Source organism: Nematolebias whitei, chromosome 18 (assembly GCF_014905685.2).
Source record: "Nematolebias whitei isolate Nwh7 chromosome 18, NemWhi1, whole genome shotgun sequence".
Classification (NCBI taxonomy): Eukaryota; Metazoa; Chordata; class Actinopteri; order Cyprinodontiformes; family Rivulidae; genus Nematolebias; species Nematolebias whitei.
Genome location: NC_056515.1, coordinates 21974015 through 21993751, shown reverse-complemented (window position 1 = coordinate 21993751; position 19737 = coordinate 21974015). Strand labels below are relative to the sequence as shown.

At 40.8% G+C, this 19737-nt stretch overlaps 1 protein-coding gene across 1 annotated transcript in view; it reads right to left on the bottom strand.

The window, feature by feature from the left end:
• The window catches only part of garnl3 (GTPase activating Rap/RanGAP domain like 3), a gene marked incomplete at its 3' end in the record, with an annotated part of 105344 nt that extends 99663 nt beyond the window's left edge, over nucleotides 1–5681 (bottom strand). The window contains 1 exon segment of the mRNA XM_037691977.1: nucleotides 5584–5681. Coding sequence (XP_037547905.1) covers nucleotides 5584–5681 — 98 coding nt within the window.
• Nucleotides 5682–19737: the final 14056 nt, after the last annotated feature.

The following is a 19737-nucleotide window of genomic DNA, read 5'->3' as shown; positions in this document are numbered from 1 at the left end:
AGGCGGGACAAAAATGTACTGGTGTACGTACAGACATATGGACAGAAAGATGGAGACTATACCAGGACGGGCGTATAAAAATTAGAGATGCACCAATCTGATAATAGTATCGATATCAGTACTTTATCAAAAACAATTCTTGATCGAGTATCGTGACAATGTGATCGATCCATAAGGACAGGAGCTGATTGCTGTTTATTTTAAATATCTGGCAACCAAGCTAGTGAAGATATTGTTTTTTCCCTCTTTTTTCAGCTCCTTTATTATTTATTTTACTTTGTACATTATATTTAGAATTCCTGAACATTTAAAAGGTTTGTTGAAGTTTATTTTTTCATGTTTGACCAAAGTTGTCAACTTATTGTTTTTGTCAGTTTCGGTATTTTTATTATTATTTATTTTACATTGGAGGTTACACTCATACATAAATGCACTGACTGAACAAATTAAAGTTGTGTTGTTGTTTGATCAAGCTTGTGAAGCTGCTGGTGTGTTTAAGTGTGCTGTACTGGTGCAGAGTTTTCAGTAAATTTGTAAATCAATACATTTATGAATGTGCTTAAAAACAAATGTTTTAACTTAATTCAGTTCTGCTTTTCTGTATCTGATCGGTATCGATATACATCAAGTGTCGGTATCGGTATCGGAAGTGCAGAAAGTGGATCCGTCCATCCCTAATAAAAAATACTGAGTTTGTGTGAATGAGGAACACAATTTGTATATTACCTAAAGGATTTTAAAGGATGTGATTTTGTGCACCAGTCTGAGATGTTTCCTGTAAACTTGTGCGCAGGTCTTTCACTTGAAAGATTGCTAATGGTTTAAGTCAACGTGCAAAGACTTGTGAATAGAAATTTGATCTCTTGAGTTCATATTTGTGACAATATAATGAGTGTTCAAAACTGAAAATGCAACATTACTTTTTGAAAATAAATATTGTGGCACAAATAAATATATAATGTCAATCTTCTCCTTTTCATGCTTTTCATTTCGTTTTATATTTCGATAGCTCTTCTTATTACTGTTTTATTTATTTTCCCACATTACATAAGCAGTATAGATCTTTAAGTCTTTTATAAGCTGTTGTATTTCTGTGCTTGTGGTTTAAAGAGTGCACAAATAAAGTAAAAGCATGTAAGAAAAGATGACAGAAGAGTCTATGAACGCTCCAGTACACCCGAAAATGCTGCTCCAGTAAGAACAATTACAAACTTGCAACTTTTTCTCTTTGTTAATATGTTTGTATTCATATTTTATGCATTTTATATTTTACGACAAATTTATTCTAGATGTTTTGCATGCTCCTAATTATTTAACTGTTTGCACAGATACCCAAACATTTTCTCTCTTTAGTCAACAATAAAGTCTTATGGGGCACTCGTGACGTCAGTGTTCATGTGTTAAGTAACAGTTCGGGTCATATTTAGTGGTCAAGATAGCGCAGGTACAACAGCAGGATGGTCAGTAACTCACAACCAAACTGGTGAATAAAACAATCTGTGCAACCTTTTATGAAGCGTTGGAGCAAATCGTGTGTCCATTTATCCATGGAGCGTGTTTTCTCAACTTAACTGGACAATGGAGTGATTTTGAATTGATATTAGCAACTGAGGCTGCATTAAAAAACTTTTAAAATATGGCTTTAACACAATATTCCTGTTTGATTAGTCTGTAGTGACATGACATCGATTTAACCCACTTAGGAAGCACTCTATAAATCTTAACAAGTCTAGCTGTGCTGCATAAAACTGGGTGAAAGTTGTCTCATTAAATTGCCGTTAAACTCTTGTGAAGTTCCATCTTATGAGTTCTCCACAGCTCATTGTGGCTGCAGGATAGATCCAAACTAGATCACTGTGTGCAAACTGCTTGGACTGCAATGAATTCTATAGGTGACGACAATCCAAGTGTCATGTATTTACACTCTGCATTACTCCAGATGCCAACACCTGGTTAGACAATAGTGGCCTTGAAGCTGATTTCATCCACATCTCTGTGGAGGTCCATGCATAGTTGGTGCTAAGATCTAGAAACAGGTTTCCCTTTAAAATCCTGAATAGTACTGAGACCTAGAACTCCATTTGCAAGTGCAACATGCCAAGAAGGTGAACAAACATCTGCACTTCTCAACCAGCAAATCCAGCACCGCAGAGGAAAATGACCCAATAATTGCTTCCAGGAAGCCGTCCAAGTTTTCCGCTTCCACCTGCAACGCTGCATCTACCTGCTGTCACAGAGAGCATCCGCCAGCTGGCAGTTTGCTGACTTGGTTACATAACGCTTAGTCATGAGGAAATGGTGCCCACGGTTGTAAATAATAAACGGGACGTGTTTGTGGCTAAACGGATTAATGACGGGAGATTAGCACGACTCGTGTCAATTTCGCTCTGTTAGTTTAGTGGATTCCGGAGATAAAACAAACTGATTGCTTGATGCAGAAGTTTCGCTCATTTAGTTGTAAAACTGCAAGTCATCCGTTATTTTGCTGTTGTTGTTAAGTAAAAGAAAGGTGCTTTGGGCTTTTTGTTAGAAAAGTCAGGACGTTGGAAAGACTTATCAGATTAGATTAAGACTGAATCAGTCAAAAAGTCTCAACAGACTGATCAATAATGGAACAATTTTCAGTTGCTATTTTAAGGTGCTAGAAGTTTTCCACACTGAGACCATCTAAAGCCTGGAGGACGCAAAGAAGGCAGATCAATGGTGACTTCATAATTCCACTGACAAGCATGTGGAAACTCCTCAGCCAGCCTGTGTGCATAAATATCTAACATACAGTATGAAGCCTTCCCTGTTACAAAGCCCTCAGTGTGCACAATAATGCACCCAGCAGCACATAGAACATCCACAGGCCTCTCAGCAGCAGCTCTTTACTTAAGCCTGTGTTCCAGCTCATCGCCGGAGAATCTGTTTGCCCCATTCAGCGGCACTTCACAGCCAGCTTTGATTGATTGTCTGTTAAACCGCCCGGGTCTGAGAGACAAACTGCCAGAAAGCTTTTCAATGTGACTCTGAATGGACTACAGAAATGGAGCAAGTTTTGTTTCGCTATATTCAGCCTAGATCAGGCTAATTAGAAGGGACGTGTAATTTGAAGGAACCACAGTTCACCCCCACATGCACTTTGAGCGAGACCTGGCTGTCCTACGAGTTTCATCATCACACTCAAACTGGGATGAAGAATTAGGAGTAATGAAGTGAAAGTTATGAGAATTATCCTTCTGTGCAGATGAATGGTTTGCCTAAAATAGAGGGAAAATTAGAGTGAACGAGTGAGGACAAGGTCTGGACGAGCGCTAATCTACAAGATAATACTGGAATATGTCAGTCAAAATTTTTTTTACAAGCTACTCGTTTTTAACCAGAAATACTTGATTATGTGACAACTCTGGTTTTCCAAGTTGTCATTGTGGATCATGAACCTTTTTTGAAGCAGTAGGACAGTAGTGACCAATCCCGGACTATGAGGGTCATTACCATCCACATTTTAGTTGTTTCCATCTCAAACACACCTGACTCACTGGCTAAAGTTCCTCCTTGGCATTTCTTCATGTTCTGCAGAACATGTTAATCAGCCATTTATTTAAACAGGCATGCTGAAGAGGAAAAGCAGTAGTAGTAGCCCCCAGAACCAGGATCGGACACTATTGCTGTAGGACAGTGATGTCCGATCCTTGTCATCGAGGGCCGCTATCCTGCATGTTTTAGTTGTTTCCCTTCAGCAGATCTTCAGATTCACTCATTAGGTGCAGCAAAGCTGAGAAACATCTAAAACATAGCGGACCTTGAGAACCAGGATTGTCCACCACTGCTGTCGGAGACACAGTATATCGTTTTATCACTAATTTGTGAAACGTCGTGAATATTGAGCCCAAAAATTAGTCTAAATTAGGCATTTGCACAACTGAAAATAATTACTGTTTTGTTTTTTATCCTTAATGGGAAATTTTAGACATTTTGAATTGATTTTTTTTTTTTTTTTTTTTGTGAGTAATTTAATTTATGAACAAATAATGTCAAACCTGTTACAGATATCTTTCTGAACGGCCTCGGTCAGGAGGAACATTATGTCCAACAGCTAGTCCAAACACAGCCAAGACCAGTGGATGGTTGTAAAGCATGCAGCAGGCATGTACAAAAAATAAATAAATAAAAAAACACTATACACAAAATAAATAACAGACAGGCAGGTTGCAACAAAAATGGGATTGAACAGGAACTGTGATATGACATGCACGGATGATTACAGATGAATGCAGCTGCGCTCATGGACATCTATTTATTAATGAACAAAATAAGAAATAAAAGTGTGTCTGGAGGGCAAACAGTGATACCATCCACTGGACTTACTTAGTTGGAGTAATGGACATTGTGAGCTTTTAAATCCCATCCAAACGAAGGAAGGGTGTGAGTCATATTTTGTTCATTGTACTTATTTGTATCCAAGAAAGTAAAATTAAAATTGATAAACACTGCAGGCTTGGTATTAATTTGTGGAGTGATAACATGTTTATAAGTCAAAGACTATGGGAGTGAAACATATGTATGTATTCCCAGTTTAAAAAAGAATGGGGGAGCAGCTCCACTGAGCAGGCTGGGATGAAGACAGAATGAGTGACAGGTGTGAAGCAGAACAATCTGAATCTGAGGGAAACAGGAGAAAAAGAAACAAAGAATGCCAGACACTGAAAAGCAGATGACTAAGAACTAAGCCTAAACTGCACATATTAGTTTTTACTTGATTTTATTGCCTTTTCTGCACTCTAGTTGTTTTAAATGTGCTTAAAAAAAATACATTTAGTTAATTGAGATGTAACGTAGCATAAAGAAACAGCAGTGTTACAATTTCTTTGCAAACCACTTTGAGCTGAAACATTGTGGAAAGGAATATGCAAAGAGGAAAACGTGACATCAGCTGAACAAGCCACCAATCTGTGGTGGAGAGGTGCCACACGCGCGCACGCACACAAAGCAGAAGCACGCAGAACATGTCAGCTGTGTCATCCTGTTGGGGATGACCACAAGAGGCCACGGCTCACAAAACCAGTCATGTCATGCAGGGAAGTTGTACCAGCTGCCATTTATGTGGTCGGTTAGTCACCCTGTCTTTCTGTGACTGCAAGAGAACCCAAATTACATGTTTTATTTTATTTTATTTTATTTTCCCCTAATGAAGGATAAGGTTAAATTTTCAGCCATATACAAATCAAATCTGCTTCTAATTTGGCCTGAGAATTCACAAAATATCTCCACCTTTGGTAACATCGCAGAGTCAGGTGCAGACGCAGCGCGTCGGTCCGGTGAGGTTACGCACGGCGCCGAGGTGCACAGATCAACACGAATCAAACTACAAGGAGAGCAGCGGATGGGTATATGTTACACAAACAGCATAAAACATGAAACCACTTTGCTCCTCGCAGACACATTCAGGACATCCCACTTCTTCTTCTTCTCTACGCGCGCCCAGGCGGAAAATGGCAAATCCATACAATACACAGAGAAAGCGATCGTCTGGTGTGATTAAGCCCCGCACAATAATCCAATCCCCATCCTAAGAACAATAAACCCCTGAAGGAGACCTACCTGGTTATCTCGAAGCTGCAGCCCTTCCGAAGGAGCAGGGCTCTCTTCCGCATGATGCCTTTGTCCCTGCAGAGGTACACATTTTTATCCGAATTCATGGGTGCTGGACGAGCGGGTCGGCTCTGACAAATTGAAATACGGAGAGAGATCCCCCTTCAGAGGAGGAAGGAAAGTAAACTTGTCCGCCTCAGGCTACAGAGAACCCTTATAGGAGCATGTCCTCAGGATGGTGGTACTTCCATCCGGTCTCCTGCTGCATCTGTCCCCCCGGAGCGGACTGCGCCAGGACTCTCGTGGACCGTGGAGCTCACAGAGAGCTGCGCTCCTCCAGCCTCAGCCCGACACTGAGTGGCTGCAGTGACTTCACCAGCCCCATCACAGAGGAGGAGAAGCGCAGATGGGAGATTACAGGAAGGAGTGAGTGGGCGCGCACGGGGAAGGATGGCGCGTGAGCTGGAAGTGTAGGTTAGAGGAGTTTTGTTTTCAAGCCAGACATAGAAATAATTTTACCATCAGAAATGTGGGCTTGCTTATTTTTGTTTTATTTGCCTATGGGAGAGTTAATGAAAGGTTTGGTAACGCTTTACAATAAGGTACACAAAATTTGCTTAAATACTAGGGAACGCCTAAGGAGCAAATCAGGAGCTAATGGGTAGTTAACCCGTACTTAATGGGGAACACACAGCCAAGCGTTATTAGGGGACTACTGGTTAGTTACATTGTAAGTGAAGAGGAACTAATCAAGAAGTAATGGGTAGTTACCAAGAAAACCAAAGAGGAATGAATCAGGAGCTAATGGGTAGTTAAACAGTACTGGGGAACACACAGCCAAGTCTTATTTGGAGACTACTGGTTTGTTACCACAGAAATAGAGGAGAAATTACCCATGTAGGTTCTGAATAAACCCTGCACCAGTGAGGTCACAGCTTATACTTGTCAAAAACCTGTTTCCTAGTGATTACTGATTTTATTACCCATTAGCTCCTGATTCATTCCTCTTTATTTTCTTTGGTAACTACCCATTAGTTCTTGATTAGTTCATCTTTGTTTACATGGTAACTAACCAGTAGTCCCCTAATAAGGCTTGGCTGTGTGTTCCCCAGTAAGAACTGCTTAACTACCCATTAGCTCCTGATTCTTTCCCCTTTGGTTTCCATGTTAATTACTCATTAGTTCCTGATTAGTTCTTCTTCGTTTCCCAAGTAACTAACCAGTAATCCCCTAATAAGGCTTGGCTGTGTGTTTCCCAGTAAGTACTGCTTAACTACCTATTAATTCCTCTTTTGTCCCTGATTCGTTCCTGAGGCGTTCTCTAGTAGTTAATCAAATTTTGTGTACCTTATTGTAAAGTGTTACCAAAGGTTTTAATTTGATTGTGTACACGATAAACACTCCAGTTGTTTGATCCTAAACAACAAAAAGCACAATCAGCATGTGAGAGAATTTAGAGGTAACATTTCCCACAAAAAAAGATGTTGGGGAAACTTAACTGACCAGGTGAAAATCATCGTAAAGTAAATAAAACACGTGGAGACACCATGAAACAAGTTTTTATGGTGCAAAATAGTACAATTATCTTCTAAATGTAACTACAGTACAAATACAGTCACTGGCAAAAAAAAAAGAAAAGATTAGCACCCAGAAGATATAGTTTAGTGCAGGGGTCTGCAACCTGTGGCTCTGGAGCCAAATGCGACCCTTTGGTCCCTCTGCAGCGGCTCTTTCAAGCTTTGACCAAAACTGACATAAAACTGAATTTTATTGATTATACAAACAACAAAAAATGATTCGTTCAAACAGTTCTCCTGTCATTTCTTTTGCAAATATGTGAACAGCGATTACAAGAGTAGAACATACTTTAACTTGATGCTTTATTTCTTTATATGAAGAACTGTCTGCATAGTTTGAGTTTTTTTTATTAAAAAAAGGAAAAAATAGCCCCCCCCCCCCCCCCCCTACAAGAATCTGGTCTTTTTCTTTAATAAATGTTTAAAATCATTAGATATGTTTAGTTTTATGTCACCCCTAGTGGCCACAAAAGCCCCCTCCAGCAAACCTAAAGTAGCTCACCAGCCACCAGTTAATAACTACAGTTGTAGCAGGTTGTTGCGGCTCTGGACACGTTTAATGTAGTGAACAAAGGCGTAAAAATGGCTCTTTTGATCGTAAAGGTTGCAGACCCCTGGTCTAGTGTGTTCCTAATGCAGACCAGTGATAGGAAAATAAAATATTTGATTTTCAAGTACCTGGCCAATCTAGAAAAAGCACCAGAGGGCACAAGTGGTGTCATCACAAGAAGAGCAATAGTGCTATAAGGCAGTTACAGGAGCATCTGATAGTCAGCCAAAGTGTCAGCTGATGATGTAACATTGATGCATTAGACAGCATGATGGAGTTTGATATGGTTATGCATGAGGTCAGGTCATTCAGCTGCCCAGCATGTGTAGCCTATAAACATCACAGTGGTCCAATATTGGAACCAATGAATATGTGAGGGCATCCGCATGGATCACCAAGTGTTCTGTTGTGGAGGCAACAGGTCCAGGAGAGGAACCCATGATATCCCTCTCTCCAGCAACACTTTCCAACTTGTTCTGGGGGAACAAGGTGTTCCCAGACCTGAGAAGATGCACCATTCCTCCAGCAACTTGATGTGGGAACCACCTCAACTAACTCCTTTTGATGAGGGTCTACTTCGAGCTCTCTCTGATTGATGGACCTTCTCACCCTATCTTTAAGGCTGAGCCTGGTCACCCTGTGAAGGAAGCCCATTTCTGTCACATGTATTTGGGATCTTTTTCTTTCGGTCATGATCCAAACCTCATGACCATATGCGATGTTCAGAACGTAGATAGACCAGTACGTAGAGAGCTTCGCCTTACAACTCACCTCTTTCTTCACCATGAATGACCATGCAACACTCTCATTACAGAGGATGGGGCCCCAATTCATCGATCCATCTCCCGCTCCAACCTACTATCTCCCATGAACAAGGCATCCAGTCACTTGAACTCCTCCACCTGATGCACCCCTTGTGGACAAACATGTGCAGGAAGTCCAGGTATGACGTCAGCTCATGTCTAGAAGTGATTTGGCACATCACCATGTCAGTGACTTCCTGTGTGTGCATGTCTACCTCCTTCTAAAACAGCACGGCACAGTCTTTCAATGAGACAATGCCCATCCAAATATGCTTCTATGGACTTTCTGTCATGCTGAGGTCAATCTGCCAAATCTCAAGTATTAGCTCATCTGTAGGCCAACATACATCAGTTGTATGGGTCTGTTCCCTAACTGACTTTGCACCAGCTGTGTCCTCATACTACCAACTACTTTTGATCAGCCATTCAAATGACTGCCATCAAGTCATTTGACCTTATTATACATACAGTTTCATTTTGTTTCCATCACTCTGCCTGGCTGCTCAACTTTTTTGCCAGTGAATATAAATCAAAATTAGAGACTGTCAGATACAGGCATAAAGTGGAAAGTGGCCCCTTGACACAATCAATTCTGCTGCTCTGTGCTCAGAAATCTGCTGGTCTGACCACATCAGTTCCAAACTCACCCTTGTAAACCACATTCATGCTTAGTTACTCAGCCATGCACATTATCACCGGGACAAGACAAATTTCCCAACATGTAAACATTAGAGAGGCTGTTCACTCTGGTCAGTGTGCGACTGATGCACCTTCTTGAGCTTGCTCTGTTCTTTTTATAACGTAAAGAAGAGGAATGGGGCAAACTTGATTTATCCTTGAGCCAACATGCCCATGTGAGGGAAGCAAAATCAGAAAACACTGTCTGTACTCTACTCTCACTCAGAAAGTCAACATATTAGTGATTTCCCAAACTCCTGCAGCCACACTGCTGCCTCTTTTGAGTCGTAAGGCTGTTGTTTGGTCATTTATTGAATTAACCTCCACTGTAACATGTTGTGTATGTTAGACCTCAGTGCTGCATTTGATACAGATGATCATAATATTCTTTTACATAGACTTGAATATGATATTGGAATTACAAGAACAGCTCTAAATTGGTTTAAATCATATTGATCTGATAGATTCAAATTTGTAATGTAAATAATGAATCTTCATCATACACGAAAGTTAGTCATGAAGTTCCTCAAGGTTCAGTGCTTGGACCAAAACTCTTTACCTTGTATATGCTTCCATTAGATAATGCAATTAAACAGCATGGGATAAATTTTCATTGTTATGCTGATGATATACATATTGGTCCTTGAAACCCAATGAATCCAAACAGCTACTTAGACTACAAGTATGTCTTAAAGACATAAAAACCTGGATGACCCTAAATTTTCTGCTTTTGAACACAGACAAGACAGAGGTTTCAGTTTTTAGCATCTTAGGAATTATTTTTTTCCATCTTCCGCCCTCCTTAGATGGCATTAATCTGGCCTCCAGCTTTAAAGTTAAAAATCTTGGTGTTATTTTTGATCAGAACATGTCTTTTATCCCCCAGATTAAAAATGTTACTTCCACCTGTGTAATATCACAAAAATTAGAAACATCTTATCTAAAAATTATACAGAAAAACTGGTACATGCATTTGTCACATCTAGACTGGACTATTGCAATGGCTTATTATCTGGGTGTCCAAATACTTCTTTAAAAAGTTTTCAGTTGATCCAAAATGCTGCTGCCAGAGTCTTAACTGGAGTTAGTAGGAGAGATCATATCTCTCCAGTTTTAGTTTATCTCCATTGGCTCCCTGTCAAGTCTAGAATTGAATTCAAAATCTTACTTCTAACCTACAAAGCTCTCAACAACCTAGCTCCATTTCATATTTGAGATCTTATTGTTCCATATTTTCCTAACAGAGCACTTCGCTCTCAGGCTGCAGGCTTACACGTGATCCCTAGTTTCAAAAAGCAGAATGGGAGGAAGATCTTTCAGTTATCAGGCTCCTCTCTTGTGGAACCAATTTCCAGTTTTTGTCCATGAGGCTGACACATTGTCCAGTTTTAAGACTGGGCTTAAGAATTTCCTTTTTGATAAATCCTATAATTAGGGTTGGTTTGTTATGCTGCTATAGGCTTTTAGACTACTGGAGGACAAACTGACTCATTTCCTTAAATGAATTGTTAAACTTGAATAGTTTTCCATCCATCCATCCATTATCTTTACCCGCTTATTCCATTTTGGGTCACGGGGGTCGCTGGTGCCCATGTCCAGCAATCACTGTGCGAGGGGCGGGGTACACCCTGGACGGGTCGCAAGTCCATCACAGGGCCACATAGAGACAAACGAGACAAACAATCATTCACTCTCTCACTCACACCTAGGGACAATTTAGAGTTACCAATCAGCCTAACATGAATGTTTTTGGTCTGTGGGAGGAAACCGGAGCACCCGGAGAAAACCCACGCATGCACGGAGAGAACATGAAAACTCCACCCAGAAAGGCCCCTGGACCGGGGTTTGAACCAAGGACCTGCTCGCTGAAAGGCAGCAGCTCTACCAGTTGCGCCACCATGCTGCCCTTGAATAGTTTTCATTTGATAATTTTTCTATCTTAACCTGCCATTGTGAATCTGTTCCTCTCAAACCCAGCCGGTCAAAGCAGATGACCGCTTGTCCTGAGCCTGGTTCTGCTAAAGGTTTCTTCCTCATGAGGGAGTTTTTCCTTTCCACTGTCACCTTCATGCTTGCTCAAGATGAGAGTTCTGCGATGGAGTTAAATTCAAAGCAGTCTGCTCCTCAGATAAATAATGTTAAATTATTATTTTTATATATGAATATTTCTGTTCAGTGCCTTGATATTACTTCTGTTGTGACTTGGCGCTCTAAAAATAAAATGAATTGAATTGTATAAGTATATACAGTAAGTATCCGAATACTCTTTGTTGTGCAATTTTGAGTCATTTTTGACACATACAGAGCTCAGTTAAAACTTTTCATTTTTATTGGACCATCTACATCTCAAAGGGCCCCCATTTATTATTTATGAACATTTCAGAGGATTTCTAAGCGCAAGCTTGTTGTTCCTCCATTTTCTCTATAAGAAAACAGATGCATTCAACAAATTAAGGGGCATGTTGTTGAGATGTCTCACAGCAGTGTGTTGCAAACTGCCCCTGGGCTGTAATAAATGTTTGTCAGCTGCAGACAGCTCCGCTTCAAATCTGAAGGAGCAGCTGCAAACTCAGCAACACAACGGTGGACGTGAAGCTCACCGAGGATGAGAATGATGCTTGTGCTGCAGTTCTGTAGCATTTGCTTTGGTTAAATATGTCACTGAGGGAAATTAAAAAAAGTATCTTGGTGGTTATATGAAGGGAATTTTGCATGTTAATACAGTATATGCACGTTGAATTATGGTCACATTTTACATTCTAATCAGCCCTAATAATTTATAAAGGGTCATAAAATGCTCACAAGTTACCTCTTCTTTCATTAAATGCTTTGACAACTTTTTTAAACAATGCAGCCTGATAAGGACTGATACATAAAGCTGGAGTTCACTTTTTTTTTTTTAACTTGCTGCCACAAAAGGTCTCAACAGCACCTTTAGCTACGGTTGGAAACAGGCTCAAAAAGTGAAAATGTTTGCTTCTTTGTCTTTGCTGGATACCAAAGTATTTTCCTTCTTTTGACAAATTAAAATCAAGGTTTAAAGTTCAAAATGTTCTCATGTTAGACTACAAAGCATCCTGAAAGTTTGAGAATTCACTTTGCTACAGCAGTCACAAGTCACATGTGCATGAAAATACATTTTTTTCACATTTTCCCACTGGAATTAAACTATTACGAGTAGTAAAACTTCTGATGAGCATGTTTGTGAATTACAAAAATAGCTACTATGGCACAGAAATACCCTGCATGCTCATAAATAAGATCAGAATCAATTTCTCTACAGTGTATCCAACCCAATTAATAGTTTCTTTGTGAGTTTAATATTTTATAATGAAATGCTCTAATTTAATCATCTATTAATTATTACTCTCGCATCCACACTGTGCAGTCTTACCTGTGAGAGGGCTTGTTGCGTACTAATTTATCTGAAATAAGTGTAAACCATTACTCTTAAAACAATTCTCATTCGCTACCATTGTTTACTCAAAGGAACCACAAACTCAAAGCAGGTGAAAATTTTTAAGAATTTTAAGGCTTTTACTTTCAAGGGCTGGATTCAGGACAAGTGTAAATACAAGACACAGAATGAACCTTGAACCTGGTCTTCTGTTGACTTTTATAACAAAATCACAACAGACGGACATTTCAGTGGAGTTCAGTGGGCATTCCTCCACTCTCTCATGTCCTGAAGCCAGCTGCCCAGGTCTCAACTCACAAAGGCACACTTTGTCTGCACAGATGTGGTTTATGGGCATCAGGGAAACGTCGCAAGTCGACCTCTGGGTCGACCTCTGGGTCGAGATAAGAGGATGTTTTGAGAGACAGCAAATTCTCATGGCAGGGAGAAAAGATGTTCTCACACACAATATAAGAACATTCATAACCCTTAACAGAAAATTCCCATAACAATTATCCTTAATTCAAGTCACTTTGCCCGAAAGTTTTTTTTAACAACAACAAAAAAAAAGAAAGAAAATGTAGCCTCTGTCAAAACATTCTAGAATTGCACCGCTAGATGCTGTGAAGCTGGAAGGATTTTTACTGAATCTTTTTACTTTTGGACATATGTTATAATGCATAGCCATGACAACTAGGTGGGGTTTCTTTTACAATTGGGAGCAGTTGATTAACACCTCAAAAGCTCAAATAATATCTCAGCTACAGCCCCAAATCTTAAATGAGTTGAAAAGGAGGCACCGTGGATGCATTCCCATCTTCTTGCTGGCTGTGCTCGAGCATTTGACCACTGGGATCCTGGAGCTGGCAGGAGACACGGTTCATGACAGCAGAAGGACAGGATAGTTCCCCGGCACCTGCAGTTGGCTGTCCGCAGTGACAAAGAGCTTAGCAGGGTGCTGGGAGGAGTGGCCATCGCTATGGGAGGAGTTTTGCCCGGCATTCGGGCGGTCTTGCAGTCTGGAGGAACCGAGAGACTGGCCGAGTCTGGGGAGATGGATCGGATGGCATCTGCAGCCATTTTCTTAGGCTCCACTGTGGGACGGATCTTTACAAGAAATCCTTCCTGCCTACAGCCATCAGTATCTCTATGACATCTCTTGATGAAATGAGGATAATGAGTTACAAAAACATTTAATTTCCCTTTGGGAATAATAAAGTATTTTTGAACTGAATTTGAATTGAATTGAATCTCAAGTGGCTCACAAATATGTGACAAACCCACCTGCAGGTTACAAGGTAAGATTACACTGCAGGGGTGTGAAATGGATATTTTAAATAATAAAATTAATTATGTACATTCCATTACAAAAATATAGAATCTACAAGCAAGCCATTAAAGAAAGATACATTAAATCCATTCTGGAGGAACCGAGTTTTATTCAAACCAGTAAAATCAGTTTTCCCTGATAAAATCTACACATTTTAATACAGAAGATCTAACCAGTCAAACTCTGAATGCCACCTGTCTGTATTTGACAAATATGTGGTTTTATTTTCTTACTGAATAATGCACGGTTGTGGTAGTTTGGTGGTCAGTGCTGGGGTCTTGCAATCCTGAGTTTGTGGATTCAATCCCTGCTTGTGTCAGTGTGAGCATCCAGCGTAAAACAGTGGCCAAATATTACAAGTAAATTTGCTCCCTTTGGCAAACCTTTAAGAACAGAGCAGCCGAAAGAAAATTTTTATTCTTTTACTGAACAACATGAAAAACAATCCTAATTTGTGATAACTGGGAATCAAGATGAGTTTCCCATCACAAACAATAAAGAATGATTAAAGAAAAAAAAAAAACATTTTTTTTTAGAATTTTCCTTAAAATATCATCGTTAAAGACAAATGAGGTTAAGTAATAGGTGGAGCTGCAGATTACCAGTGCAGCAATATTAGCCTCCTGGCCAGTGGAGCTGTGCACACCATTAAGTCCTTTTTAGCAGAAAAGAGAGAGCAAGTAGATCACACTTCAGACAAAGCACAAGGAAAATAACACACATAACATATAAATAATAATAACTGTGTGTATGTATTGTCATAATTTTATTGTTCCCATACAATGGAGAATTTGGCACTATGCATTTAACCCATCCACCACTAGGTGGAGCAGTGGACAGCTATGGACAGTGCCTGGGGAGCAACTGGGGATAAGGTGTCTTGCTCAGAGACACCATGATATGCGCAATCACCGGGGATTGATCCCAGGGCCTTCGGGTCCCGAGTCGCCCGCATCCCCCTACACCATCTCGACCCCCGTTAATGTGTTAAAAATAATATAAGGAGTAACATGTTTTGAACGAACAGACTGACAGGTTTTCAGAGAAGCTGCTGAAAATGGAGGATAGTTTGATCTGGACTAATACGCAGCCTCAGGTCTGGGGTACATTAGCACATGTACTGACACCGTCTCCACTATAAGATATGTTAAAAGTTACCCGAACAGAAAACCTTGGCTGAATGCAGAGGTGCACACCCTGCTGGAAGCCAAGAACACTGCCTTCAGGTCTGGAAATGAACAGGAGCTGAGAAGGACAAGGAAAGAGCTAGACACTGCTAACCAGGGCCAAGGCCAAGGCCAAGGCCACATATGCACCGAGGATTGAGGGTCAATTCACCTCACAAGACTGAAAGAACATGTGGAGGGGCATTAATGCATAACAGATTATAAAGGCAGGAGTGAACAATGCCCCAAAGACCTATCTCTGCCTGATGCCCTCAACAAGTTCTATGCACGCTTTGAAGACCCAAACAGACCACCCAGCACTAGACTCACCTCACCATCAGATGAAGAGCATCTCAGCGTCACCTCAGCCGAAGTAAGGAGTACTTTCAGGAGGATTAATCCGCACAAGGCAACCGGCCCAGACAACATCCCCAGAAAAGTGTTGAAAGAATGTGCTGATCAGCTCTGTGAGGTGCTGGCAGACATCTTTAACACCTCACTTACCCTGGAGACAGTTCCCTCATGCCTGAAGACTGCCAGCATCATCCCAGACCCAAAAAACTCTAATGTGACTGGTCTGAATGACTATCGGCCAGTGGCCCTCACCCCGATAGTCGCTAAATGCTTCGAAAAACTGGTCATGACCCACATCAAAACAACCATCAACATCAACGAGAACCCTCATCAGTACGCATACTGCAAGAACCGATCAACCTAGGGTACCATCTCTTCTGTGGTCCACACTGTGCTCAACCACCTGGAGCAGAAAGACTCTTACATCCGTATGCTCTTTGTGGACTTCACATCTGTCTTCAACACCATGATCCCCAAACCCTGATGGACAAACTATTCACACTAGGACTAAGCCCCTCCATTTGCAACTGGATACTAGACTTCTTAACAAACCACAGTCAGTGAGGATCCACTACTTCTCCTTCTCCACCATAACCCTCAGCACTGGCTCTCCTCAAGGATGTGTGTTGAGCCCTCTCCTGTTTGCTCTGCTCACGTATGATTGTGCAGCTACCCATCCAGGCTGTCATGTTGTAAAGTTTGCAGATGATACAGCAGTGGTGGGATGCATCGCAAACAATGATGAGTCCAGCTACAAGAAGGAGGTAGAACACCCGGAGAGCTGGTGCAAAGAAAATAACCTTCATGTCAATGTGAAGAAGACAAAGGAGATGCTCGTGGACTTCAGAAGGAATAAACACACTTACACCCCATGAACATAATAGGATCTGCGGTGGAAGTGGTCTCCAGCTACAAGTACTTGGGTGTACACATGAATAACAAACTTAGCTGGGGCAACAACACCACCAGCCTGATCAAGAAAGCTCATCAGAGACTCTACTTCCTCAGGCAGCTGAGACAAGCTGGTCTGGGAAGCTCAGTCCTCACCTCCTTATACAGGTGTGTAGTGAAGAGCATTCTGTGCTCCAGCATCAACGTGTGGCATGGAGACTGCACAGCTGCAGAAAGAAAAGCTTTGCAGAGAGTGGTGAAGGCTGCACAGAAATCTGTTGGAGCCACCCCACCATCACAAACATTTACACCTCCAGATGCAGGAAGAGGGTCACCTGCATCATGAAGGACCCCACTCACCCAGCACACACACTTTTTGCCCTGTTCCCCTCAGGAAGGAGGTTGCGGAGCATTAAGTGTAGAACCACTAGACTGAGGAACAGCTTCTACCCTGAGGCTGTTAGATTCATGAATATCTAACCAGAATAATCACTGTGAAAAGTCACATCATGTTGCTGCTGATCTGTTTCATGTTGCTGCTGATCTGTTTCTTGTTGCTGTGTTCATGCGTGCTCATCTGCTCACACAGACTCATGTTCGTGTTGTTGTTCGACATAAAGTTTTTATGCTACTATTGTTTAGTGTATTTTTAGTTTATGTTTTGCTTAGTTCATATATTAGAAGTTATTACTGTTTTTCTTTTCATTTTATTGTTGGATTTAACTGGAACCCTGTGTACATAATTTCGTTCCACCACATGTACCACATGTGGTGCGAACGACAATAAAGAATCTCTGACTCTGACTCTGTCTCTGACATCCTCTCCAGTTATATTAGACAATAAGAAAATTTCAGACTTCATGGAGGGACAGCTCCAAAACTTGTGTGATAATTTATTGTGTCTTATCAGCATCGCTCACAAAGAGGAAGCACTGTGTCAGATCTATTGCAAGTCTGGGTTTAGTGACGTGAGCATATCATGTGAGTCTTGCACAGATTGAAGACCTCTTTAAAAGCTCCCTGCCAAACATCATCTAAATTCAACAATCTTGTCTGTCTCCTGAGTGTGTAGCACTTTCCAGAATGAAAACAATATTGTGGAAAACCCTCTTGATGTTTCTGATCAAACTGTATTGGCTAAAAAATGCTGGACTTGCTGTGCAAATTGGAACAGCGTGTCTCAGATTCTCAAAGGCAATGTTCCAGTTACAGCAAGACTTTGTGCAGCCTTGAGTTTTTGATTAAATAACTAATCTTTTTCAACTTTTTGAACTTATTTTACTTCTTTTAGAAATTGCAGCACCACATTGGTCATTGTGCTGAATCTCCTTTAAATGCCCAGGCATATGAGTACAAACAGGATAAAATAACTTCCACATATCCTCATTAAATCCTCCTTAATGCAACCTTATCTGCATGAAGATCTGAACCTTCTGTCAGCTTTCAGGAGGAGAGCAAACATAAACCGGCAGTGTGCTTTTTGGATTAATAAAGCGTAGAGGGGTTGTTTCTTGTGGGCTGCATTGCTCACGGTTTTTACTGAAACGCAAAGCAAAGGGAGCTGATCCCTCCCTCATATGTCCAAACACACACACTCAGTCTAAGCATGTCAGCCCAGTGTTTGGATGAGGAATTCTCCCGACATGACTCATAGCTGCTTTAAAGGAAAATTGGGTCACATTTTGTTTGATTGCAAGAACTATGGTTTTTGTGACTCAAACCTTTTGAGTCACAGCTCTATGTAAAAAATAAATAAAAAAACATCGGGAAACCTTTAAACAGCTGCCCTCTCAATAACACCACTTATCAAACTGCATTATACTTTATTGAAGGGACCTGCTGAGTGAGCTTCAATGTGACTGTATAGCTGAATTTTGAGTGGTTTAGGGAATAAAAAATGCCATCTTTCTAAATGCACACATATGTAAGGTGGATTTCTGTGAGGCAGTGAGGTTGAGCAGTGTGTGAGTGGCTCATTTTGTTTCTTTGCTGAACTAGCACTCATCGTCTCGCAAGTCTGCTACCTGCAGTGGACCTTAATGAAACTCTCAGCATATTCCAGCCAAATCTGGTGCATTTGTGGACTGTAGTGAGAAAAAATAGCAAATAATATAAAAAAGTATATGTATGTTAAAGTCTGATGTTACATTACAGAACAACACAATAATAAAAATAATCTGGTCCTTACCAAGTTTTTGTAAATAACACCTTTAGTACAACATGCCACATATATTAAACAAAAAACAAGTGAACAGTGAGGGAAATCCAAAGTATATATATGAATTATTGCTGTAAAGAACCACCTTCCAAAGCAAGTGTAGGAGTTGTGGCTTTGTCCCTGGTGTTGTGCTTACGTTTATGTTCCCCCGATCCTCTGTTTCTCTTTATAGGGTTTGTGTTTCTTTAGTATCTAGCCCCATCTTGTGTTGTGTCCATGTCTTGCATCATCTCACTCTTTCTCTGGCATCTGTGATTACTCACAGGTGTCATCACTTGGTCTAATTGGTGTTTCCTGTATATAAGTCTGCATCTCTGTTAGTCCTTGTCCTGGCATTGTTATCTGTCTACTGGTGATGTCCTGTCCTGTTCCTTGTGATGCCTAGTCTGCTCCTTGTGTCCATCTCCTGGTTTATGTAAGTTTGCTGCCCCGTCAGCTCTTTTGTTTTGTAAAATAAAGTCCTTGTTTTATATTAACTTGAGTCCTTGCCTGTCTGCCTGCACCACTGGGTTAACCAGCACCAGCCAACTGTGACAACAAGAAGTTGAAGATTTTTATGACCTTGTAAGTCTTGTCAAATTTTGACCTGGTCTTGCACACATGTGTGCAAAGTGCAGGCTTAAAGTTTTTCAAGATCTCCACCAGAAGTTGACAGAGAGTGACAGTGTTGAGATCCTTTGGCACTTTCACAACCAGACTAACAAACAGGTGATGGCTAACCAATCGGGCACTGTGTTGACAGACAAACTACAGGTTGTTTTGAACCAGTTTGACATGACTGTCGATGAGGAAGAGGGCCGGCAACGGAGGAGGGGGTATGCCAAAGAGACCATCTTAGAACCAACATAATTGGTTTGTTCCACTTTGGAGTAAGCTGTTGGGGAAGAATCAGTTTTGTGTTGTGTGTTTCCTTGACTGATGAAGCCTTCCGGATGGAAGGTGAAATGTTTCAGCACAAAAAAAAAGAAACTGCCCAGATGAACTAACTGAAAAATGTTAGATTGTATACCTGAATTATTGAGCATGGACTTTGTTAGTACAGGAGAAAGTAGCAAATAGACATAGGAATTACAAGATCAAGAAGGAACATTAGAAGCTCAAAATATCAAGGACTGGAAAAAGAAATGGTAACAGTTTGGAAAGTCAAAGCATCAGTGGTGCTAGTAGTCATTGTATCGCTTGGAGTTAAGACACCAAAT